The sequence below is a fragment of the Megalobrama amblycephala genome, linkage group LG8 (genome assembly GCF_018812025.1).
Source record: "Megalobrama amblycephala isolate DHTTF-2021 linkage group LG8, ASM1881202v1, whole genome shotgun sequence".
Classification (NCBI taxonomy): Eukaryota; Metazoa; Chordata; class Actinopteri; order Cypriniformes; family Xenocyprididae; genus Megalobrama; species Megalobrama amblycephala.
The window spans coordinates 16635762-16663310 of record NC_063051.1 but is presented as its reverse complement, the minus strand read 5'-3'; the positions used below and the strand labels follow the sequence as shown (position 1 = coordinate 16663310).

The 27549-nt window shown below is 38.9% G+C and overlaps 1 protein-coding gene and 1 long non-coding RNA gene across 3 annotated transcripts in view; one reads left to right on the top strand and one right to left on the bottom strand.

Moving 5' to 3' along the window:
- The window catches only part of sned1 (sushi, nidogen and EGF-like domains 1), a 42028-nt gene that overhangs the window by 9786 nt on the left and 4693 nt on the right, over positions 1-27549 (bottom strand). The window contains 22 exon segments of the mRNA XM_048199682.1: positions 1578-1761; positions 2271-2558; positions 7272-7388; positions 7659-7772; positions 11018-11131; positions 11260-11373; positions 12188-12361; positions 15684-15827; positions 17306-17422; positions 17590-17709; positions 18030-18161; positions 20104-20196; positions 21525-21554; positions 21557-21631; positions 21737-21787; positions 22303-22416; positions 23003-23116; positions 23560-23673; positions 23997-24122; positions 24235-24397; positions 24526-24666; positions 25330-25617. Coding sequence (XP_048055639.1) covers positions 1578-1761; positions 2271-2558; positions 7272-7388; positions 7659-7772; positions 11018-11131; positions 11260-11373; positions 12188-12361; positions 15684-15827; positions 17306-17422; positions 17590-17709; positions 18030-18161; positions 20104-20196; positions 21525-21554; positions 21557-21631; positions 21737-21787; positions 22303-22416; positions 23003-23116; positions 23560-23673; positions 23997-24122; positions 24235-24397; positions 24526-24666; positions 25330-25617 — 2927 coding nt within the window.
- Positions 1619-24354, top strand: LOC125273897. 2 transcript variants are annotated; one of them, XR_007186134.1, is made up of 4 exons: positions 1619-1789; positions 7310-7460; positions 7705-7827; positions 24227-24354. It is a non-coding gene; the product is annotated as an uncharacterized LOC125273897 (long non-coding RNA). The 2 variants fall into 2 exon arrangements; XR_007186135.1 differs by lacking the exon at positions 1619-1789 and adding an exon at positions 2426-2556.

Here is a 27549-nt window from a genome sequence, read left to right as displayed (position 1 = left end):
AATTCTTGATATCAATAATTCAATTCTTGATATCAGGAATTACATTTTCACTAGTAACAATGTTACTTGTTGATATCAACAATTCAATTATTGATATGAACAATTCAGTTGTTGATATCAGGAATTACATTTCCACTAGTAACAATGTTAATTCTTGATATCAACATTTGAATTTCCACTAGTAAAAATTCTTAAAAAAATAGAATTAGTAACAAAGTTAATTCTTGATATCTGTATTTGTATTTTCACTAGTGAAATGTCACCATAGGCTGCCATTCAAATTCATTTGTTGATATCAAGAATTGATTTCTTACTAGTTGAAATTCCAATTTCACATATCAGAAATACAATTCTTAATAGTAAAAATGCTAATTTTTGATATCATTAATTACTTTGTTATTAGTGCAAATATCTATTCTTGATATCAATAATTTGATTTTCACTAGTGACAATGTTAGTTTCTGATATCATGAATGTGATTGTTCATTTTTGATATCTGAAAATGTATTTCTGATATCAGTATAATTTCAGATATCTAAAATGGCTTTCTTACTAGTAACAATCACATTTATGATATCAGAAACTAACATTGTCACCAGTGAAAATCAAATTATTGATATCAAAAACTAGTAGCAATTCAGTTGTTGATATCAAGAACTGACATTTCAACTAGTGACAACTGAATTATTGATATCAAAAATTATGATTTTTACTAGTAAGAATTGTATTTCTGATATGTGAAACTGGAATTTCAACTAGTAAGGAATCAGTTCTTGATATCAACAATTGAATTTGAATGGCAGCCTATGTGACATTTCACTAGTGAAAATACAATTACAGATATCAAGAATTAACTTTGTTACTAGTGGAAATGTAATTCTTGATATCAAAAATTAGCATTTTAACTAGTGAAAATTCAATTGTTGATATCAAAAATTAACTTTGTTACTAGTGGAAATGTAATTCCTGATATCAAGAATTAGCATTTTAACTAGTGAAAACTGAATTGTTGATATCAAGAATTCATATCCTGAGAATTGAATAAAAGTCAAAACGGCTTGCCATACACTGAAACATTGTTACAGTATACAACTTAAATAAAATGTTTCATTTTATTTAAAAAAAAAATGTCTCAACATTAAAAAATACATAAGTTGAATTTTTATTTCATGCTTATTTCAGCCACATTAAGTTTTTAAAACTGCCGCCAACAATGACGAGCACTGAACTCGCACCACAGCTGTGGAAAGAACTTTATTTTCCCAGTTCAACGTAAGAGTGGAATTGTGGCCATCTAGTGGCTGATAGGTGTATTGCAGGGAAACGTTCTAACGCAAGACAGAAGATTGTCACCGTGCAGTTTCTTGTTTTATGTGTTGGTGAGCACGTTACACAATTACTCTCAGAAAATGACATTTCTGACTGCACTTGAAGGCTGCAACAGACTAGATGAACCAATTACAAGATAATTTTCCTTAGACTATGCAGACTATTCACAGACTTAAAACATGAGGGGGCGACAAGTATTACTCTCTTTCTTTGAGTATGTGCTGACCTTGTTCTGTGTCATGACTGACCTGAAGGTGTAGTCTGTGACGCTGCTATTGAGCACGGCAGTGCGAGGTCCACTACCATCAGCAGGCAACAGAGACACTCGAACCTGACTGATCGCAGCATGGCGGCCAACATGCACCAGCCACCGAAGCCATACCTGAGAAGACGATACATTCACTACCTCCAGCTGTTCCACCTTACGTGGTCCTGAGACAGAACAGGAGAAGAAGAGCCTGTGAGTGAATACTCTACTCTGTTAGTTTAGAACTGTTATTGTGTAAATTGAGAAAATTAATCACATTTAATAGTGCTTTAAATATTTTTTTTTTTTCTTGAGGCACAAATAACATTAGCCTACATTCATAATGTTAATTTATGGGCCATAACAGGCAAACATTAAGCAAAAAACAGGGTCACACTTTATTAGGTGTCTTTAACTACTATATACATAAAACAAAATGTTAGGTACAATGTACTTATTGTGTTCATGTTGTATTGCAAAACATTTCTGCTGCTATTGAGGTGGGACATAAGGTTAGGGACAGGTTTAATGGTGCATTGTATCAAATGATCACTTTAAATGTTAGTACAAAGTAGTTTAAAGACACTTAATATAAAGTCAGACCAAAAACAGATATTGCTGTCACATTATGCTAAGCAAACAGGACATGACATTATCACCATATAGGTACAGAAGAAAAAGTAGGAGCTCTCACTCGTGCGGATGAGAGCAAAAGCTGGCTGGCTTATGTCATTGCTGTTGGTGTTGCGTTTGACAGAGAAGGTGGAGATGTTGTACAGCTGTCCGGGGTTCAGACCCTGCAGCACATAGGTCGAATGCTGCTTCTCCAGGAAGTCTGTCTTCCTTGGTCCACGACCAATAGGAGCAAAGGCAACAGCAAAGCCGCTGATCAAATTCTGAGTGGCATCTGACTGATCCCAGCGTAACTCGACTTCATTTTCTTCTACCCGCAACACATGCAGGCCAGATGGAGGCAACAGGTCTGAGAACAGTGAAAGTATTTTAAATAACTCAAATAAGCCAGTGGTTCTTAAAGGGATAGTTCACCCAAAAATGAAAAACATGGGTAACCAAACAGTTGATATGCCCCACTGACTTCCATAGTATTTTTTCCCCCCATAATATGGAAGTCATTGGGGCCCTTCAACTGTTTGGTTACCCATATTTTTCAAAATATCATCTTTTGTATTCAGCAGAAGAAAGAAATTCATACAGGTTTGGAACAACATGAGGGTGAGTAATTGACAGAATTTTAATTTTTGGGTGAACTATCCCTGTAACTTGGTGGCTGTGGTCCACTAGGGGGCCTCAGCAAACTTCTAATGGGGCCTCAAGATGATCAAACATGTATTAGAATAAACTAAAACAACAATCAAATCAAGATATTTCTTATTTCAATTCACCATATCAACAACTGTATTTTTTTTCTTTCAGGTATGAGGTAGCAAAGTTTTAAAGGTGATTTCTAGTCATAGAAAAGTCATGTAAATTAATAAAATCTTTAAAGGGATAGTTCACCCAAAAATGTAAATTCTGTCATTTATTACTCACCCTCATGTCGTTCTACACCTGTAAGACCTTTGTTAATCTTCAGAACACAAATTAAGATATTTTAATTGAAATCCGATGGCTCCGTGAGGCCTCCATAGGGAGCAATGACACTTCCTCTCTCAAGATCCATAAAGGTACTAAAAACACATCTAAATCAGTTCATGTTTGTTCAGTGGTTCAATATTAATATTATAAAGCGACGAGAATATTTTTGGTGCGCCAAAAAAACAAAATAACGACTTTTTTAGTGATGGCCGATTTCAAAACAATGCTTCAGGAAACATCGGAGCACAGATGAATCAGTGTGTCGAATCTGCTTTTCAGAGCGCCAAAGTCACGTGATTTCAGCCGCTGGCAGTTTGACACGCGATCTGAATCATGATTCGACACACTGATTCAATTATGACCCGATGCTTCATGAAGCAGTGTTTTGAAATCGGCCATCACTAAATAAGTCGTTATTTTGTTTTTTTGGCACACCAAAAATATTCTGGTCGCTTTATAATATTAATATTGAACAACTATACTCACATGAACCGATTTAAATATGTTTAGTACCTTTATGGATCTTGAGAGAGAAAGTGTCATTGCTCCCTATGCAGGCCTCACGGAGCCATCGGATTTCAACTAAAATATCTTAATTTCTGAAGATCAACGAAGGCCTTACGGGTGTGGAACGGCATGAGGGTAAGTAATAAATGACAGAATTTTCATTTTTGGGTGAACTAACCCTTTAATTACTCACCCTTATGTTGCCAAACGCGTAAGACTTTAGTTTATCTTTGGAACACAAATGAAGATCTTTTTGATGAAATCTGAGAGCTTTCTGTCCCTCCATAGACAGCTACACGACAAACACTTCAGTTCATAAAGGGATCGTAAAACTAATCCATATGAATTATGCATCCGTTTTCAGGGCTCTCAAGTCTCACGCATTGGGCGTGAGACACACGCATTTCAACCCATTCACACGCTCACACGCCACACCTTGTATTTCTCACGCAGAGAAATCTCCAGGATAACGCACAAGTTGCGCCGCTATTAGAGGAATCAAGCGAGTTCCCCATAGAGTTCAGAAGGAAATATTGTATTCGAATATTTGGGCTAATAAAAAAATGAATATTCGTGTATTTAAAGCTGCAGTCCGCAACTTTTTTTGTGTTAAAAATTTACAAAAATTATATAATGAGAATATACAACATGAATCCATTTTCCAAACCGTGTTTTTGTCTTATCCTGAATCATTATGGTACACTTATAATAAGTGTTTATATTCGGACTATTTCAGACATGACTGGTAGGACCCGCCGCAGAGTATCACAGTAACTGCGTGACTCGCCTATAGAGAAATGGAGAAATGTATGGAGAAAAGTAATGGAGAAAAGTAAACATGGAGAAAAGTAGCTCCGGCTAGAATGTTCCTCCGCAAGACGCGTGCTGTTCTCTTTATTAACCGCTAGAGGGCCAAAAATCGCGGACAGCAGCTTTAAATTACGATTATTTTGAGAAAATGAGAGACGTTTTTAAACATTTTTTTATTCAAGTTGTCATCACCATTTCTGAACAAACTTATTATTAGGTAATATACACAACAAGTTTACGTTTTATCTTAAGGTTTTCATTCAGTTTAAAACATTAAACAATATGTGTAAACAAAAAATATCGGCCTAAAGAACAAGCATTATAAGCTCAAGCAGCGAGCGGGAAAAAACACTGCAGAACGTAATGTACATATAATGTACACTAGAGTCAGAATATGGTTACCATGTTTATATTGTTTCACATTATAATGTTGAGGAAAAAAATAAAATAAAATGTGTATGATTATATTACCATTATCTCTCTATCTCTCTCACTCACTCACTCACATACACACTAAAATGCTGAATAAAATAAATATTTTTTTATTTGTACGAATTTGTGTCATTTTTCATATCAGACCCCCATCCCTACCCAAACCCCCGTCGCTGCCGCCGCCGAAATCTCACTCTGAACTCAGTTCAAAACTTGAGAGCCCTGCGTTTTCACAACAGAGCTGGTAGCAATTATGTTAGCTAATCAATGGGTAGAGGAAATTAAGCTATTTGTTCAGACTCTGTCAGCTTTAGATAGTTTAAGTGGTCAGTCAACAACTAGACACAAATTAATTTATGAGACACTTATAAATCTGCTTAGAATTCAGAAAATGGGTATAGTCCTGAGGTTCATATGCACATGTGGGAGTACAAGGTATTTACCAAGGAAAGAGAGGGGTTGATTTAGAAATTGAAAGATATAGGTTTAATCAATTTCAATCTATAAAATCAATAAAGTTGTACCTTAGGACAGTCAATAATACAGAGAGCAATTCTTAGTTATCTCAGAATAACAGATAAAATAAATATTCTACCAGTTGGTGGCAGTAATACACTATAAGTTGGACTGTCAACCGCTATTAAACCATACAAGAAGAAGATGACAATGAACCTCATTGGTTTCTCACACGTCAAGCAAACATGCTTGAGCTTCCGTTTACCACAACTGATGTGTGAGTTGATGAATGTTTCTATGTGAATAAAAGCCTAAATTCAATCATCATATAAAGCGATCAAGTCTAAATTAAACCGCTCAATCCACATGGATTAGTTTTACGATCTCTTTATGAACTTTTTGAAGCATCAAAGTGTCAGTTGCATAGCTGTCTGTGGAGGGACAGAAAGCTCTCAGATTTCATCAAAAAATGTCTTCATTTGTGTTCTGAAGATGAATGAAAGTCTTATGTGTTTGGGACAACATGAGGGTGAGTAATTAAAGGGTTAGTTCACCCAAAAATGAAAATTCTGTCATTTATTACTCACCCTCATGCCGTTCCACACCCGTAAGACCTTCGTTAATCTTCGGAACACAAATTAAGATATATTAGTTGAAATCTGATAGCTCCGTGAGGCCTCTATAGGGAGCAATGACATTTCCTCTCTCAAGATCCATTAATGTACTAAAAACATATTTAAATTGGTTCATGTGAGTACAGTGGTTCAATATTAATATTATAAAGCGACGAGAATATTTTTGGAGCACCAAAAAAACCCCGAAATAACGACTTATTTAGTGATGGCCGATTTCAAAACACTGCTTCATGAAGATTCGGAGCACAGATGAATCAGTGTATCGAATCTGCTGTTTGGAGCACCAAAGTCACGTGATTTCAGCCGTTGGCAGTTTGACACGCGATCTGAATCATGATTCCATACACTGATTCATTTGTGCTCCGATGCTTCATGAAGCAGTGTTTTGAAATCGGCCATCACTAAATAAGTCGTTATTTTTATTTTTTTGGCGCTCCAAAAATATTCTCGTCGCTTTATAATATTAATATTGAACCACTGTACTCACATGAACCAATTTAAATATGTTTTTAGTACCTTTATGGATCTTGAGAGAGGAAGTGTCATTGCTCCCTATGGAGGCCTCACGGAGCCATCGGATTTCAACTAAAATATCTTAATTTGTGTTCTGAAGATTAACAAAGGTCTTACGAGTGTGGAACGACATGAGGGTGAGTAATAAATGACAGAATTTTAATTTTTTGGTGAACTAACCTTTTAAAGGTCATGGTATTTTTATAAAGAATTTATAAATATTTTATCGAGTAGAAAATAAATTGTGAGTAAAAATTACTTGCTTATCCAGTAAATCACGAAACGATTGGAAAAGTTATATAAATGTAATGGTTAATAAAGTGGGATCCTAGAGAACATTCAGCTCTTAAAATTTTTGTCATTCTGAAACTTATTTTAATTAGAATTATTGTAGTTACTTATTTTAATCTATGGACACTCTTAGTTTCCTTAAATAAAAAAAGATTGACCAGTACCAGAGAGACGAATATTGTTGTGGACAATGTTGGATCATGGAGTCAAAAGGTTAAAACCACTGCTCTAAAACTAAACTATGATAGCAGATTTAATTTGTTATAATACATACCATATCTCTGAATAATTAATTACATCACTAGGAGCACTTTAACAAATCACATTGCCAGTAAAAACACACAAACACCGAATTCCATTCTATCTTAATATCTAGTTTCTTTCTAAATAGCCTCCACTTAAATAAAATGAATGGATATGGGATGATTTGAAATAGTGGAAGATCAGGAGCTGACCTCTCTCACAGTCTCTCCCTGTGTGGCCCACCCTGCAGGCACAGCTGTAGTTCCCCCTCCTATCACTCCAACAGACACCTCGGTTCCCGCACGGCTGCAGCACACATGGGTTCTCCACTAGACGGCAACAGAGGATCAATCGAGACCTTACATTTAAAGCACCCTATCTGTCAAAGGTACAGAACTAAGGTAATGTAAGGTAGAACTAAGAGTTTCAATTGTATTCAAATCAAGAAAAATAATCTTTTAGGTGTGTAATTGTGAGGATTTTGATTAATCAAAATCAATTAAAATCTTAATAGTTCTTATTTTCTAATTGTTCATTCTCAAATTTGTAATGTATTGTGCACTTTAGCAGGAGTAATATTTAATAAATAGATAACATACATGTCTGGCAGCGGTCTCCAACATAACCCTCTTTACACACACACAGGTGGTTCCTCCTGTAGCCTCGGCATACACCTCCATTCAAGCAGGGATTTGGCTCACATCCATCCTGTTCTGCAGAACAAACACACATCTGTATCATAAGATGGGAAATCCTTCATTCTGAGAGGTGAGCTGTTTGTAGGAGATAGGTATGAAGTGTTTTGTGTCTCGAAACAGATTTACTGTAAGTCAGAATCAAGGGGAAAGCAAATTATGCCGAATGACAAAAACAGTTGCAGTTGCAAACTGGAAAATGAGTTGGGAATCAAAGCTCAACAAAAGCAGGTTTGTTTTTCTTTCTGTATTTACCATATTGTAGCACATCTTTATGTAAGTTCTGGAGTTAGCAGGCATGATTTTGTCTGCTTTCTTGTAGATGCTTCATAAATCCTTGCAAAATAAAAGTCTATAAAAAGTATTCACCCCCTTGGAAGTTTTGATGTTTTACAACTTCACAGAGGATTTAACTAGGCTTTTTTTGACACTGATCAATAGACAAATATTATTTTATATCACAGTGAAAACACATTTCTACAAATTGGTCATTACAGTTATTAAACAAAAACTAACATTTTACATAAGCATTTAAGTTGGTATTTAGCAGATGCACCTTTGGCAGCTATTACAGCCTCGAGTCTGTGTGAATAAAATCAGATTTGCACATTTGGCCACAGCAGTTCGCTCCCTAATTCAGGTTGCGTGTACAGCCTTTTTCCAAGTCAACCTGTTAGGTGTCACGCATACTCCATCAGGTTTTCCTTCTTGATTTTTCCATATTTTCCTGCATTCATTTTATCTTCACAAGCCTTTTAGGCATGCTGCAGAGAAGGATCTCCACACACTAATGCTGCCGACCACCCCACTACAATGTTTAACACAAATTCACATTAGGGATGGTGTGTTTCTGATGATGTACACTGCACAGTATGAACTTGGCCAAAAAGCTAAATTTTGTTCTCATCAGAGCATGGAACCTGGTGGAAGTCTCCCACATGCACAGCCTCACTAATTTTAGGCACTAAATCTTGTATCTCTTTCAGAGTTGTCATTGATTTCTTCACTTCCCTTTAGTTCCAAGCTGGCACCGTGCCCAGGCTTTCTTCAGAGCCTGTACATTATTCGTTGATAATGCCATTCCATGCTTGCGATCAATATTCTTAGAGTCAAGAAGGTTAAGCCGCATATTCCTCAGATCTTTCTCAATGTGTTTGGTCCACGTCTTCCACCAGCCAGCCGGCTGTTGCCGCCAAAGGATCCGATATGGCAGGCGGTCTGTGTGCATTCATCAGACATGCTCAAACCAACCTCATCCGCCTTCTCTGGACCTCTATATTCCAAGTTTCCCTTGTGTCACCCAGTTCTGGTCAGCTCGGCAGAGTGACCCCCCCCCATCCTTTTGCAGCTGGGCTTGGGACTGTACTTGGTTTCTTGATGGCCATAGATCATCTGTGCCACACACTTTGCATTTTTTAATTATCCATGGAATATGGCTTGGATATCTTTTACATTTGTCGAAAGTCACTTGGAGCTAGTTGTAGTTCCCCCCCCCCCATAATAATATAAAGGGTTAGTTCACCCAAAAATGAAAATTCTGTCATTAATTACTCACCCTCATGTTGTTCCAAACCTGTAAGACCTTTGTTCATCTTCAAAACATAAATTAAGATATTTTTGATGAAATCTGAGAGCTCTCTGACCCCTCCATAGACAGCAAATTTAATTACCACTGTCAAGGCCCAGAAAGGTAGTAAAGACATCGTTAAAACAGTCCATGTGACTTCAGTGGTTCAACCTTAAAGGTGCCCTAGAATTAAAAATTGAATTTATCTTGGCATAGTTAAATAACAAGAGTTCAGTACATGGAAATGACATACAGTGAGTCTCAAACTCCATTGTTTCCTCCTCCTTATATAAATATCATTTGTTTAAAAGACCTCTGAAGAACAGGCGGAAAAAGACTGTTATGTAACAGTCGGGCTCATTAATATATACGCCCCCAATATTTGCATATGCCAGCTCATGTTCAAGGCATTACACAAGGACAGCCAGTATTAACGTCTGGATCTGTGCACAGCTGAATCATCAGACTAGGTAAGCAAGCAAGAACAACAGCGAAAAATGGCAGATGGAGCGATAATAACTGACATGATCCATGATAACATGATATTTTTACTGATATTTGTAAACTGTCTTTCTAAATGTTTCGTTAGCATGTTGCTAATGTACTGTTAAATGTGGTTAAAGTTACCATCGTTTCTTACTGTATTCACGGAGACAAGAGCCGTCGTTATTTTCATTATTAAACACTTGCAGTCTGTATAATTCATAAACACAACTTCATTCTTTATAAATCTCTCCAACAGTGTAGCATTAGCCGTTAGCCACGGAGCACCATCAAACTCATTCAGAATCAAATGTAAACATCCAAATAAATACTATATTCACATAATCCAATGTATGCATGCAGCATGCATGACGAACACTTTGTAAAGATCCATTTTTATGGTTATATTAGGTGTGTGAACTTTGTTTATGCAATGATAGAGTCGAGAGCTCGGGAGGGGGGTGGAGAGTGCGAGCAATTAAAGGGGCCACAGCCTGAATCGGCGCATTTCTAATTATGCCCCAAAATAGGCAGTTAAAAAAAATTATTAAAAAAAATCTATGGGGTATTTTGAGCTGAAACTTCACAGACACATTCAGGGGACACCTTAGACTTATATTACATCTTGTAAAAAAACGTTCGATGGCACCTTTAATTTTATGAAGCGAGGAGAATACTTTTTGTACGCAAAAACAAAACAAAAATAATGACTTTATTCAACAAGTTCTTCTCTTCCCTGTCATTCTCCTACACTGTTTACATTGTAGACTTTCCACTTTCCAGTGTTTCTATGTCAAAAGCCGACTCGGAATGACATGAAGGTGAGTAATTAATGACAGAATTTTCATTTTTGGGTGAACTAACCCTTTAAGTTATATCACAACATTGACTAACCAGAAATGGGACATTCCAGATAGAAGTGTATTTACATTACAATCAGTTGAAACCCCTTATAGCTACACTCAGTTGATCGCCATTTATGTGACTTTTTAAACCAGTTGGCTGCCCCAGTGATTTAGTTCATATTAAAAGATTGTCAAACTTATGAATTTTAATTTTTAGATCACATTGCAGAAATCTGTTTTCATTTTGAAATTAAAGAGTCTTTTTCTGTTGATCAGTGGCAGAAAAGCCAAACTAAGTCCACAAGTTTGAGACAGTAAAACAGCAAAACACGAGTCTAAGATGGTTAATGCATTCCTGATGATGTTACCTATCTCACAGTCCTGTCCAGCATAGCCCTTCTGGCAGTGGCAGAAGTAAGAGCCAGGCTGATCCTCACATGTACCTCCGTGCTTACATGGCTCAGAAAGGCATTCATCAATATCTGTCAAAACATTCACAGAAATCTGAACTCAAGCCACATTTTCACACACTGAGATGTCAAAATCTGTAATATCTAAATGTCAATATAAAATAAGATAAATTAAGAATTTAGCAAGAGCAGTGTGTTACCTGTTTGACAGCGCTGGCCGGTAAAACCGTCTTCACATTCACACAGGTAGGAGGCTACCCTATCGCGACAAGTTCCCCCATTCATACACGGCTGAGACAAACACTCATTTATCTCTGAAGAAAAAGAGATAGTGAAAATCATTCACTTAGAAATCCCAGCACAAGGACCAGGAAGGTACTAAATTCTGTAGTTAAGTTTTGTATTTATCCTGGAAATATTTTCAGACCACCACAAAAAATATATATATTTTATCATTTTGTGTACAACTACATGTTGTTAATGAAGAAAAGATTATTGTAGAGTCCTTCTTGGTTTAGTGTATGAATCAGTGTGAATTCACACATATATCGTCGTAGAAACACAACTTTGAATGAAAGTCTATTATTAACACTTTTCAAGATGAAAAGAGCCTGAGAATTTAATTCTACATTTTACAGCCAAGAATTTAAGAAATTCGTCCTGTAAATACAAATAAATCAGGTGTTAGGTGACAAGCTCGTTCCCACCCTCATTGCAGCAAGAAAGCCGAACAAAGCATGTGGATTCCTCCTTGTCTCACTGTGTACATGACCAATTTATTTGATGTGATACAGATGATGTAGTAGTTCATGTTGCCAAAGCAGCATCATGCTTTATGTCCCACAGAGAGACCGCAGAATTGTTTTGTGTTTAAGAGCTATGAACTGTATACCAAGACCTGACTACTTTCTGTAAGCACCATAACATGCTACACAAACTTTATGTTGGTTTCAAACTACAATTTGTTTTAGAGTGTTTCTACTCATTTGACATTTAGTAGGCTCATCAGCTCTTCTGTCCAGCATTCCAAACCAACCAACCATTTTGGAATGTTGGTTTCAGGGTGGGAAGGTCTTGGGCAAACTTTGAACAACAAGGGTTTTGAATAAACAGCAAGTCTCCACTAACCTTCACAGACTGGAGCCTGGCTCCAGGACCCCTGGCTGCTGCAGATGCTCTGGGTGGCCCTGGGAAGGGGAGTGTAGCCTGGGTGGCATGCATACAGAGCCATGGAGCCTGGGGTAGTGGAGGAATACTGCACCTCTGCATGCTTGACTTTCACAGGGGGGCCACAGTTCAGACCTGCTGTGTGCACAGAGTATACAAAGTGTACATGAAAGTCATTCTTTTATGAATAGACTGTTTCCAGTGAGTCAGGTTTGTTAAACAATATAATATTTACAGTTATATCAAAATAATGACAAATGAATCATTATCAAACATAGTTCAGTCATGAAACTCTAGATGGCACAGGCTGATGGGTCCTTAACGCAAGCTGATGATAATTACAACATTAACTACTGGCACAAGCTGACTGGTCCATGTCACTTCTGCAGCCAATGAACTTGTTGCTCACACATTTAAATGCAATTCACAATAGCAGTTTGCAGCGCACTTCAGAGTTCCTCTAAAACCCTCCACCTTCCCCAGCTCCACCTGTATAGATCTGCTATGGGTTATTAATGTATGCTATTTGTGCAGCAGCACTATGTCTTACTCGCAGCAGCGTACCGGCGTGTGTATTGGCACTAGCAAGTTCCTGTACTTGCTCTGATAATCAGCAGCAGCAATAATCTACAACTACAGTAATAATCTACAACAGCAGCAATTCCACAGCAGCATAGCAGATCTGTTCCGCCAAGACCAAATACATTAACATTGTCATATCCATTACCATGCTAAAAATCTTCTGAGAGTTGTCATGATTTAATTATTTACAAATGTTTTATTTATACTAAACACTCATAAATTAATTTTAAAATGTATAAGCTATTTGCTATTTAAAGGTGCCCTAGAATCAAAAATTGAATTTATCTCGGCATAGTTGAATAACAAGAGTTCAGTACATGGAAAAGACATACATTGAGTTTCAAACTCCATTGCTTCCTCCTTCTTATATAAATCTCATTTGTTTAAAAGACCTCCAAAGAACAGGCGAATCTCAACATAACACCGACTGTTACGTAACAGTCGGGATCATTAATATGTACGCCCCCAATATTTGCATATGCCAGCCCATGTTCAAGGCATTACACAAGGGCAGCCAGTATTAACATCTGGATCTGTGCACAGCTGAATCATCAGACTAGGTAAGCAAGCAAGAACAATAGCGAAAAATGGCAGAAGGAGCGATAATAACTGACATGATCCATGATTACATGATATTTTTAGTGATATTTGTAAATTTTCTTTCTAAATGTTTCATTAGCATGTTGCTAATGTACTGTTAAATGTGGTTAAAGTTACCATCGTTTATTACTGTGTTCGCGGAGACAAGAGCCGTCGCTATTTTATAACACTTGCAGTCTGTATAATTCATAAACACAACTTCATTCTTTATAAATCTCTCCAACAGTGTGTAATGTTAGCCCGTTAGCCACAGAGCACTATCAAACTCATTCAGAATCAAATGTAAACATCCAAATAAATACTATATTCACAGGAATCGATGCATGCATGCAGCATGAATGACGAACATCTTGTAAAGATCCATTTGAGGGTTATATTAGCTGTATATTATGCCCCAAAAAAATTAATAAAAAAAAATCTATGGGTATTTTCAGCTGAAACTTCACAGACACATTCAGGGGACACCTTAGACTTATATTACATCTTTTGAAAAGACGTTCTACGGCACCTTTAAGTTAATTAGAATACTTTAAGATACTGTAACTTTGTAAAGCGTCCTTGGGCTTTGGAAAGGTGTAATAAAAATAAAAATTATTATTATTATAGAGCAAATGCAGTGACAAGACCGCACATCCGAGTTAGACACGTTCAATATATTTTGTTGATCCTGGAACAACATTCCTGTCCATAATTTAATCCTAACCATATCCCTACCCCTAAACCTAACCTTACACCATAAGTTATCTCTTAAAGGGTTAGTTTACCCAAAAAATAAAAATTCTGTCATTAATTACTTGCCCTCATGTCGTTCCAAACCTGTAATACCTTCGCTCATCTTTGGAACACAAATTAAGTTATTTTTGATGAAATCTGTGAGCTTTCTGGTCTCCGATAGACTGCAACGTTATTACCACTTTCAAGGCCCAGAAAGGTAGTAAAGACATCGTTAAAATAGTCCATGTGACTACAGTGGTTCAACCTTAATGTTATCAAGTGATGAGAATAATTTTTGTGTGCAACAAATAAACAAAAATAACAACTTTATTCAACAATTTCTTTCTTCTCTTCCATGTCAGTCTCCTATGCTGTTCACGTAGTAAACACAGTACAGAGCTTCTGGGTTCTAGAAAGCCGGCTCAGTATTGGTCGATGCTGTTCATCTGAGCAGCAAGATGCATGAGTGTGATTCTGGCGCAGGAGCCGGCAAAAAATAAGCTGCCGTTCTGACGTATAACCCAGAGTCGCTGCACTGTGCATTAACATCTAGGAGACTGACATGGAAGAGAAGAAATTGTTGAATAAAGTTGTTATTTTTGTTTGTTTTTTTGGTCTGAAAGCTCTCGGATTTCATCAAAAATATCTTAATTTGTGTTCCATAGATGAACGAAGGTCTTACAGGTTTGGAACGACATGAGGTTGAGTAATTAATGACAGAATTTTCATTTTTGGATGAACTAACCCTTTAAATTAGAGGGAAATGATAGGTGAATAACACTGATGTAGAAGCACCTATCCCTGGTTGTAAGCCTAAACTAGACATAAACTGTAAACTTGTCCCTCAAATCTGATTGGTTGATTGAAATGTTGTTTCGGGATCAACAGAGATGTTGATCCAGGAACATATTGCACTTCGTGAAATCAGGCGACGACAAGACCTACATTGCAGAAAAAAAAAACTGTTGGAAACACTATAAAACAAAACACTGTGAGCAGAGGCAGTAACAGATATTTGTTTCTTTCTACAAAATAAATTATTGCTTTTCCCAAAAACATAAAGAACCAACCTGTCTAACTTTACCTAATAACACATGGCTACATTTACAGCCACGAGCAGATCCATAAATAGAGAGAAGCTGTAAAAACATCCTTTTTTGTGAAATGTTTTAGGTGACAAGGGGATGGTATTTCATCCTATCATGGAACAGCAGGACACAAATTTAATCGCACTTTGTGGAAAACCCTGTAGAATCAACAGTAACACAGAGGCCTGTAACAGCAGAGTTATAACCCCTGTTCAGAGAGAGTATCAAATGCACTGAGGACTTTATCCAGCTCCATCTCTGGGGACGTGACACACAACCCAGCTTTACTGCAGGAACTGGCACCTGCTGCTTCGTCCTGGCATCATCTGAATGAAGATGGACTACCGCTGTTCTCCTTCTAACATGCGTATCAGTTACACCCAAATGAATGAATAGTGACTACCGCAAAGAGCCGTGTGAGCTCCTGATTCATGTTGGCAAACAGCTCAGTGGGTAAAACAGAGTTTGATTACCTTCCAAAGCTGGATTGGATCCTCTGTTGATCTCACAGTGTCTTCCTATGAAGGATGGGGAGCACTCACATTTGTATTTACCAATGTAGTGGAAACATGTTCCCCCGTTCAGACAGGGACTGGAAGCACAAGGATCCGGCTTTCCTAAACATAAAGCATCAGATGGTTTAAAACATTCACGGACAGTTGGTGTACAGTTTTGTGTACACGTGTGTGCATAAACTGGGCATTTGCACAATTTTATTATGAGAGAAAGCGCGGCCATGTGTGCATCTAAATGAGGTCAACATGTGTGAGAAATCATTGATCATTACAGTAGCACTGAGAAAGAGAAACAGCTTTTCATGCATGTGCCAGGGCAAGTTGTTTTTCCAACATGTGATGAATCCAAGTGTTGAACAAACTCCAACAAATTGGATCATTACACAAGGCCAAACAGTTGCACAACTCTAATGTGGGACAAAGTTGGGATAATGAAAATCTAGAGATGAAAAGCGCCTTGGCTTTGAAGAGCTTTTATCTTTGTACAGTTTTATGGCACTCCGTGTGTGCGGAAATGCCATTTTCCAAACATGAAGAAAAGCAGATTACACTCTTATTCCACTTGACCAGAAAAGAGGAGAGGAAGGGCGAATGGGAACTGTAACATCCCCTGGGTGCTCACTGCTGGCTGGTAATTTACAGTAATACTTGCACACACTTAGGCCTTTTTATGGCAAACACAATGCGAAAGAATTGCAGATGAATGGACCTTTCAAACTTTAAGTGAAACGAGTTACATTTCATGCAAAAAAATAAAACACACACACACAAAACTCACTGATCACTAGTTATGCATATAGTTCACAGGGTTCTTAAAATGCAAATGTTTTATGTATGTTCAGACTACTAAATGCTCTAATATTGCTTCTGTAGCAGTGTCTATAGGGGCTTTCGCACCGAATAGTTGTAGGAACTCAGTTATAGGAACTAGCCACTAGGATAGTTCCCGCTAGAACTAATTTCCCACTCGGGGCCATGTTCCTGGTTGCATTCGCACCGGAAGTAGGAACTCTGAATCGGCCGACAGTGGCATTTTTAAAGGTGCAATATGTAAAATTTAGACGGATCTATTGACAGAAATGCAATATAATATACATAACTATGTTTTGAGTGGTGTATAAAGACCTTACATAATGAACCGGTATGTATTTATTTCCTTACAATGAGCCATTTCTATCTACATACACCGCTCCGCCCTCCATGTCATGTGTTTGACCAATCACCGTACACTTACGTCACTGATAGTTCCTATAGAGCTGGTTTAGACCCTACTCTTAAGTAGGAGCTAAGTTAGATTACCCAAAAGGAGTTCCTAGAACTAAAATTGTTCCTAATTCCTGTGGTGCGAACACTGCTAATCCGGGTACTTCCGCCAATAGTTCTAGGAACTATGAAAAGGTGCAAAAGCCACCTATTATTCAATTTTTTTGTGTGGAACACGTTTTTTGTGAAAGGGCCTTTATGCTTATCAAACTAATACGACTCTTTAAACAACATCATCAAAATGTCATTCACGGCATTTACATGCACAGCAGAAAACCACTTGTTGCGAGAAAATTGCCTTGACACTAAACACTTACCCACTTCACAGTGTTTCCCTGTGAAACGGTAAGGACAGACACACCGGTAGCTGTCAGCTTCTTCTTTACAAGAGCCTCCATTACGACAGGGACCAGAGGCACAGGTACTTAATCTGACTGAGGAAAAAATTAAATGCCTTATGTATCTGCAAGTAGGCAAAATGACTTCTGCAAAATGTATATGGTGCACTACACATTATTATGCACATTAAAAGGTAGGATGCGACTACCTTTTAATGTGTAAGCATGCAAGGACAAAATGTCAACAAGGATGGCAGATGTACCTTTTTCGCAATGCTGGCCTCTGTAGCCATACTTGCACTCACAGATGTACCCTCCATCTCTCTCATAGCAATAACCTCCGTTCTGACACGGTGAAGAATCACAGGCTGATCGGGGCTGTACTGAAAAACACACACACCAGCTTCACCACGTTCCCTCACAGCAGGTCATTGTTTTTACCATTTACTAGTAACTTTTATTTGTGTGTGTTGGAATGATTTCATTTAAATGCACACCACAGCATAGATCCTCTGTGTATTTTAATAGCCAAGTTGAAACTTTACCTTCACATTATGTCAACATACAAATAAATCTTTCTTTTTTCATTTATTCAACATAACGCCTTTGCTTTAGGGACCTTTGCCATCCTGACAACCTGGCACAGGTTTTGTTCATTTGCCATGGAGACCATGCTCAACACATGGCTCTCCAGGGCTCTTACCATATGGGTAGAAGTCCTTGTGATCGAATTCAACACCGGTTTGGCAGGTGCAGAGGTACGTGCCGCCATACTCCAAGCATGGGCCTCCATCCGGACATGGTCTGTTGTTACTACAGGGTGTTTGTGTTACCTCTAAGAAGTGAAAAAATGAACCGAAATGAATTGTTATACAAATATTTGTGCAATACAACTACTTTTGAAATACGTTTGTTAGAAAAAAAGGTTGCCCACACTCTTCAGATGGATACAATTTTCTCTGGTGATCAATAAGCATGTTGCTAATGACTGACACGCTTTTAGTGCTTTTCATCATCATCATGCAGAACGGTTCTCAATGTAATGAATTTCCAAAAATAAATGATTTAATACAGCAGAGGTCTTCAACTTAATGTTCTGCAGACTTTAAAGGTTTAGTTCACTCAAAAATGAAAATTCTGTCATTTATTACTCACCCTCATGTCGTTCCAAACCTGTAAGACCTTCGTTCATCTTCGGAACACAAATTAAGATATTTTTGATTAAATCCATGAGCTTTTTGGCCTCTGATAGACTGCAATGTTATTACCACTTTCAAGGCCCAGAAAGATAGTAAAGACATAGTTAAAATAGTCCATGTGTCTACAGTGGTTCAAACAATGTTATGAAGTGCGCAAAAAAGCAAACAAAAATACAGACTTTATTCAACAATTTCTCCTCTTCCATGTCAGTCTCCTATGTGGTTCACGTAGTCAATACAGTGCAGCACTTCCGGGTTCTACACCAGAACGCCAGCTCATTATTGGCCTGGCACTGTACATGTGAGCAGCATGACGCATGCTTGTGATGCTGGCACAGGAGCCGGCCAATAATGAGTCGTGTGGGCTGACATGCAAGAGCAGAAATTGTTGAATAAAGTCGTTTTTTTTTTTTTTTTTGCGCACAAAAAGCATTCTTGTCGCTTAATAAAATTAAGGTTGAACCACTGTAGTCTATTTTAACAATGTCTTTACTACCTTTATGGGCCTTGAAAGTGGTAATAACGTTGCAGTCTATGGGAGGGTGAGTAATTAATGACAGAATTTTCATTTTTGGGTAAACTAACCCTGCATTCACGCAATGTCATAATTACCGTAACGATTCTGAATTTTAAAAAGCCTTTATGTGTTAGTAGAACATGTAATTACAACATGTACACATTTCATTTTCTGAGAGCTAAGACCTTGTACTATGTGGCCACTGCAGATTTATTAGGTGTGTTCGACTCGAAACGGCGCTGTGAAGACCGATCTGTGTATGACATCAAAGTACCGCGAGAGCAATTCGAAAGCATACAGAGCTTTATTTATGGTAATTACGACATGGCATGAAAGCAGCGTTTGCTCCAACCTAAATCAAACACACCTGACCCAGCTAATCAAGCTCTTCTGGATCACACTGAAGCAGTTTGGAAATAAACTTTGCAGGACAGTGGGTCTCCAGGACCAGGGTTGAAGACCTCTAAAGTAAGGTATGATTACAAATCATTCCATGCTCAGCTAACTTTACTCAGGACAGAAAAACCATGCAGGTGGAACAGTGACGTAACAATTCTACTTGTGTCCAAATGACATATTTGCAATGCTAAATGTTTGGCCTGGTGATGAATAAAACACATTTGAATTCACAACACTATACTTATCTTTTCTACAATCTTTTCGAGTAGCCTTTCACAGTAGAAACCAGATAAACTCCCTCTTAATGTAGATAAACAATTAGCATTATTGTCCTAACAAACACACTGCATACTTAAAAATAGACAATTGCTTTCAGCTGAAAGTAGCTAAAACTGGTCATATCATACTGGTGAGTCCACTGATCTATATTAAAATAAATATTGATCAGTGGGCGAGTCATGGAGTCTAGGTAAGCTTTGTCCAAGAAGTTGCTAGATTTGTCACTAGGATTTTGAAAAAAGTCTCAAAAGGGGCAGGGAAGTTGCTAAATCTAGCGACAAAATCGCTAAATTGGCAGCACTGCCTCCCATACCTTAATATGGTCTTTGGAAGTTTGAGTCTTTGAGAAATCTATTCTGCATTTGTTTGCAGTTAATACATACCAAACTGACAGTAGAGTCCAGTGAAGCCTGTCGGACATTCACAGGTGCCATTCACATCAACACAAAATCCTCCATTCTGACAGGGACACTCCTCTGTAGGGATTTAAATGTGAAGTAGAGAAAAAGAGGCAGATAAAGGACTTTTGGAAGAAGATCAGCATAGTTTTCACTTTTCTGGTTAAGTAAACATTCTAACCATTCTAAAATATGTTGCTCTTTCTCTTTCACATCAGTCAAATTGGCACAAAGTGTAGATTCAGTGGAAGCATGTGTGGGAATGTCACATTGTGTGTGTGTAGTTAAGAATAGTGTTCTGTGGTGGGATTTGTTGTACTGTTTTTTATATAAACTTGTTTCTTGGGTCAGTCTTTCCCACAACTTTTCCCTCACAGTTCACAGAGTGCTGGATGACAGCAAGTCAGTATTCTGTACAGCTTTTCCATACGGGAAGTCTTTTTACTTTTTTCTTTCCCCAGTAATTGCAGGAGTGGATCAAAGTAAGTTGCTGTATCACTGTTAAATTGCGTTCTTTTGAAGTCCAGGGGACTTGTGTGAGGGTGTTATTTTTCTGATAATATGTAACATGTTTTTGATCAAAATGTATGACCCTTGGGGCAATTAATAGGTTGTTAATTCGCTGGAGCTATTTTCATTTGTTGTCTCTAAGGTTGGTGTCTTTGATCTCTGTGCCCCATTAGACACTCCTGGGTTCTCCCTGTGAGCTTCTGCCTTCTCTTTCTGAGCGGACTGCACAACTTTTTCCACTACACATTCCAAGTGAGCCGGGCAGGAAGGTATTCTGGAGATTTAGGAGAGTCTATATAAGCATCAATAGTTATTTCAGCTCCAAGGGGAATAGGGTGAATTTGCTGCAAAGTGCTTTTAAATCTTGGGGGACAAAGTGTGCAGTGGACACAGTGACCCTGGTAGCAGGGACACTGACTGACAAGGTAGGCTACAACTAAATGAGATAAAGCAAAGGATGAGGATGTTGTACCTCATATCACTTCATAACCCAAGCCTTTGTGATTTTGTGGTTGGATGTCAGAGCATCCAAACACATCTCACCTGCTTTGTTGCAGGGAAGTGAATTCCAAACATTAGGACTGTCTCATAAAACAGAGACCCTTTTAAGTCTAGACAAGAGCCCTTCCTCTTGTTGGTAAAGTTGTAAAAAGTGCCATAAAGCAATTATTTACAACATCAAGCGACTTGCTGCAAAGGCTGAGCAGTAAACTGGGTGAGGCTGTGTAGGTTTGGATAATTATGCTCATCCATCACGGCTGCACAGTCTTCCTCAGGCAGTGCTTCAAATTCCTGTGGGATAATGCTGTCTGCCTTGTTCTTCCTCCATGCCATGTTCCTGCCTATTTGCTTGAGGAGAGTAGCTACTAGTGCACTAAAGTCTGAAACTACTATACCTTCACAATCGTCACCATAATAACCGGGGTACAGGTGCAGTTGTAGTTTCCAGAGCCAGTGTACTCGCAAATTTGACGTTTTTCACAACTCTCTCCATCACAGGGAACTGTAAGTGATATTACATATGTGTATGTTTTACATATGTGTGTGATCTTTAAGGAAAACAATTAAGAGATTAACATTAGCAGGAACTTGAAGAACATTTACTTGCCTGTCTGATTTGCAGCATCGGTGGTAGAGGAATTTTCCATTACAACTAACTCTGTTTTACAGGAAAATAAAACATTTTTAAATTATATTCTGGAGGTACTTTGGGGGCAGCTTGATCTAGAAAAATTACATCTCACATTAAAATGAAAGCAAATCCATGCATGAAACGGCAACCGAACCTCATTGAAAAACTGATCCTTACTGATTCAACCTATTCTACCAATGAACCATAACCAAGCATCTGATAACTATGAGATGAAGCTGACACTATTAGAAAATAAATCGGTTCAATTAATCAGACATGTGGTCTGAAGCCATAGTTATTCTAGAGCATTCCCTTTCTTCATTCATTTCACTTTTTCAATTTCTTTGTGTCAATCCCAGTTGGAAAATGTTACAGCAAGCCAAATATAAAAGGGAAAGTAGGTGGCTGGCTGTGTAAACATCTTCTTCGTTAAACATTTTTTCCCATTGCAAAGGGAAACAAAAACAAAGACTGGATAATGTGTTGCGGCTGGCATTTATAAAGTGAGATGGTGGGTTGAACTCAAGAGAGTAAAAGCACACCTGTCTCACAGTGGCTTCCAGTGAAGTTTGCCGTACAGGTGCAGGTGTAGTTATTCAGCAGGTCTTCACACACACCTCCATTCAAACATGGCATGGATGTGCATTCATTGATGTCTGGGTTCAAAAACACAAGATTCATTTGTCAGTGCAGATACTTTGAGATCTTGGAACAGCTTGGTTTGGACTGTATCAATACCTTAAGATGTGAGGATGTATGAAAGTTCATGCAGGTATATGGTTTCATTGACCAGGTGTCTAGCATTAACAGTAATATGGTCCCATGTAGAAACAAGGGTTCAAGATATGCAAAGGTCAGCGATTTAGTTTCCAAAGTACTTCCCAACTGGGCTTGTGTTTCATCAATAACCTCCATTGTGGGAAGCCCAATTTGTTAAGCAGGGGAATCATGTCAGTGCTTTTTCCTAAAAAGTCAGATCAAGGTCTGCTTAGAGAACTTGGAATATTTGGAACATAAAACCTGACCCAATATGAAAACACAGGGAAAGAAATCAAAGTAACTGATAATATATTTCCATTTACTAGCTGCTCTTAAAAGTATTGTACTATAGCAGTCTTCATGAAGTCAGTCTAGATAAAACCATCTGTCAAATGAATAAGTGCGGGCCTAATGCGGAAAAAAGGAAATGTTCCCTGGGGAAAGCTGTGGCCTTTCAGTGACACTCCCATGATCCATACTCACCTGACTCACATAGGAACCCAGTGTAACCTGCTTGGCATACACAGGTGAAGTTGCCGACACCCTGTATGCACTGTGCTCCATTGAGGCATGGGGTCTTTTGGCACTCGTCTATGTCTGCAGGCAATAAACACAGACACACACACACACACACACACACACACACACACACACTGAATATTTATTCAGCTGATTAATATATCCTCCACACCGTTCCCCTCACTCTGAAACTATGCACTTCTGGCTGTGAAAGGTATTAGAGGTTTGATACATCTCTGCAGGCTGGACTGTGGGAACGAGAAGGAGGCTGAAGCCAGCAGAGTGCTAAGGGAGGAGGGGAGGACAAATTCAGTTAGGAGAGAGGCCACAGCACGAAAAGAAGAGCGTACTAAGTTCACAACTCGCATCCATTTTCACTCGCTACTTTAGACCTCATTGAGAAGAGCCTGCAGTGGACGTTGGAGAAATGCGAGCTTCTAAATGATTATTGGAACGATACCATTACGTTTTCTTTTGATGAACTTAGCATGCAATGCATAATTGAAGTATCAGGTATTTACCCGTCTCACATGTTGTCCCTATGAATCCCAGTGGACACAGGCAGATGAAGTGGTTGATTTTGTCCACACATGTGCCTCCATTCTGACAGGGGTATGAGGAGCACTCATCAACCTCTATCAAAACACAGAAAAGAACGACAAATATGACATGTGACTTTTATTAGATGTGCACACAAGAATGAAAACATTAGGGAATCCTAAAGTGCAGGGGGTGGAGGAAAAGGTAATGATTTGACCAAAGCAAAACGTTGGACGGACTCTACTGTATGTAAATTACATACAGATGTGACCAGGGGAAATTCTCTCCCTTAGGTTGTCCCCCTGGCTTGCAGGGTGGAATTCTGCTTTTACAAGTTGAGTTTCTCTTTCCTGGCAAGGATGAACACAAAGGATGAGTACAGGTTGTGAGGGATGGAAGGATTTCATCATTCATTTACCTATCTGGCACCTGCGTCCAGTGAAGCCAGCTAAACACGAGCAAGTGAAGGAGGGATTTCCAGTGATGCAGTCATCAATGCAACGGCCACCATTTTGACAGGGCCTTATGTTAGCACAGACAAAAGCTGAGGAGAACAACAGAAAAGAGTCTGAGCAGACTGACATTTTCCTGTTTGTACTGTCTATAATGTTTTCTAATTTGCTGGATTCTTCTTTTTCTTTCCTTTAGTGGTGTACCTGAGTCATTGCAGCCACCCACTTGCACCTGAGAATCATCGATACGAAAGACCCAGCGACCAGGATAGCCCACATTCGTGGTGGTTTCAACATCAACAATATCATCTGTCCGAGAGCCTGGGATGTTGAAATAGCGCCTCCCATCGCCAGCATTAAAACCTGCCTAGGAAGAGAGTGGAAGTGTGGGAGAGTTCTCTCAGAGTGGTTTCTTTCACAATTTAGTCTCACTATTGCAATTTCAGTCAAGACTAAAATCCATGATGGTGCTAAATGTAAAGGCAATGACCTTACCTGTGCAGCTATGCCCCCCAAGCCTGCTAGGTCACCACCACTGGTAGCATGCATCCCTGTTGTCCAGGTAATATTGTGATACTGGAAGATGGTGAAGGAGAGCTCACCATCTGTGATAAGAACTACTTGAAATGTATTGACCTTTAGAAAAGAGCAGAGGGCAAGTCAGTTGCCACAACCAGTATGGAGAATTTTCTTTTTTAATGTTAGATCAGGATTTCTGGTCACATTTTATATTATGTGTCTTTAACAACTACGTACTTACGTATAAAAAAAAAGTTAGATATTATATACTCGTTCATGTTGTTTTGCAAAAACACTTGTGGTGCTATTTAGGTGGGATACGGGTATAAGGTTAGGACACGTTTGGTGGTATGGGTAGGTTTAAGGGTGGATTAAGGGGTAAAAGAAAGTCAACAGTGTAATTGTAAATGTCATTACAAAAAATAATTACAGATGTAATATATAAGTTTTTTAAATACAAGTACAATGTAAAATGTGATACAATTGATACATGTGATACATTGATACAATGCACAATAAGTGCATTGTATCAAAAGATTAATTTAAATGTTAGTACATAGCAGCTAAAGACACTTAATATAAAGTGGGACCGGGTTTCTTAACTCTGGCCCTCGAGATCCACTGTCCTGCAGAGTTCAATTTTGACCAGGGTTGGAGCTAAACTCCACTGGACAGTGGAACTTAAGGGCCAGAGTTGAGAAAATCTGTTAGATGGTCTTCTATCTAGAGAAAACAAATGCTGTGTTGGTTTTGGTAGTTTAAAGGACATGAACTTGGTACCGGAGTTATTGAGCTGCCACCAAAAAATGTGACTTGGTGCCAGGTAGCAATCAGCACCCATGTGGTGACAAACATAGGGAACTCAGGGAAGTAACGATTAGCGTCTGTAGTGGCTCTTCTCAGGATAGCGGGATCTTTGCTCTCTCGATAAAAGACTTTTCCTGCCCTCCGGTTGTCTACATCTGCCCAGAACGGAGCCACCACCCTGCGGTCTCCAGCAATAGGGAATGCCACAGGAGTAAACTGGGACACCTCCCTTAGAAAAGACACCAGGCCATTGTTGTTGACCTACAAGACACGAGGGGAAAAAAAGAGCAAGTACATGCTCGGGGTTAGCAGAGTCGGCACACAAAGCTTCCTTCAGCTCACCTTCCTGGCACTTATTCCCAGATTCCACTGCTGAAGCTTTACCACACCATGAGCTGCATGTTTGGACATTCACTTTCTGAGTTGCACACATAACATATTTCATCTCAATGAAATTCTTTCCACACTCAAGTATACCTGATGACAGAGACTGGGTTAGTTCACTCAGGAGTACTGCAGAGTCGAGAAAACGTAGACCAACAGAAATCAAATGATTTTTTTCATGCAGGAGGACTTCAAACCATCAAAAACTCAGTTGTAGTGACTCTTGGAGTAGATATTGCGAAGGGCCTGGAACAGTAATCTCATGCTTATGATGTATGGAACATGCTGACTGGGGATAAGCGGAGACAAGCTGAGGTGTCCAGCAGTGTGTTGACACTCGAGAGTGAGCAGTAGCATTGCAGGATGAAAGAGTGAGGCAGGCTCCTGTGGCAGATGTATCCTTTCCCCATCAGGGAACAGACAGCTGCCTTGTTCTGCCAGACATCCACGTCTTGCAGCTGAGAAAACCGGAGCACTGTTCAGACACGCATGCACACTCTGACACACCTGCCCTGGCTCCGGTCTACTCAAAGTGGTTTTAGAGGGTGAGGCCCTTATAACTGCCTCTAAAATAACCACAGAGCCCAACACTTGCTTTGCTGACCACTGCCTTTGCTCTGTTGACTGAGTCTACTCCTGTGATGAATGTCCAGCCAGGCTGACATATAAGAAACCTTAAAGCATTCACAGGGGCAAAGTGTTACTAAAGTGATATGAATGTGAAAGCAAATAAATTGTGCCAGTGCTCCCTGCTTCACCATTTAAGTGTAGTTTTTGCAACCAAACTTTCCTCAATAGTTCTTCAGTGGGAAGATTGGAAATTTGAAATAATTTTTCACCTAAACTGTTCTTTGATTTCTGTTAGAGAAATACCACCAATCAGCACAGAGCTACAACAAGAGAGTGGGTCTAACATATGCTAGTCAGTTTGCACCTGCTTTGTCACACCCCCTCTCCAGGTGTTCGTCCCCTAATGCCAGCTACCCTGTCCCTTAATTTCCCTCATCTGCACCCAACTCTGGCAGCAGCAACAGCAACAAAGGTAATGTCAGACACATGGCCTTTCTTCTCCCCTCCCCATGCGTATGGAAACCATAATTCTGAGGCCTTTGCTGTAAAAACAGTAGAGGAAGTTTTGTTTGGCCTGACTCGGGTGCTTGGTTAATTGGCCGACCGCAGTCTTCCCCTTTCTGCATCAGCGTGCTGTGGCAAGAGTGTGGTTAACATGGAGAAGCAGAGTGAAGCCTGCAGGGCCACAACTCTGGGGTCATTGAGAGGAGCCCTGTGAGAGCAGGAGAATGAAAGAAAAGACAAAGAGTGAGATGCAGGAGAGATGGAAACGATGGAGGAATGGAAAGTGCAGGCACAGTTCACTGACAGATACAAACCCTTGACAGGAACCAAAGTGTGATTTAGTGTAAATGTTTCACAAATGACCAAAACACTTGAGAATGGGCTGCAGTACTAAACCGTTGCATGCTAATGATATAAGCAGCAAACTGGGAAAAGAGAGTTGTATAGCCAATTGGGACAGCAGCATTTTGACCTGTGCAAGTATTGGAGAGGTAGTAGCAACAGTGTGCGGAGGTAATGAATGGAAATTGCTTACCTTGCTGCTAAATTAGCAGCGGAAATCTCACTAAGCACTACATTAGCGATTATTCTCTGGTGCTGTAATATGTGTTGGCATTTGTTGTGATCTTTTTGTAGCATCTGGAAGAGGTTAATCTAGCTGCTTTTCCGCCATGACCTGGTATCTTATTAAAAGTACTGTAGGATGGAGTAGTTGGATCTAACCACAGACTAAAG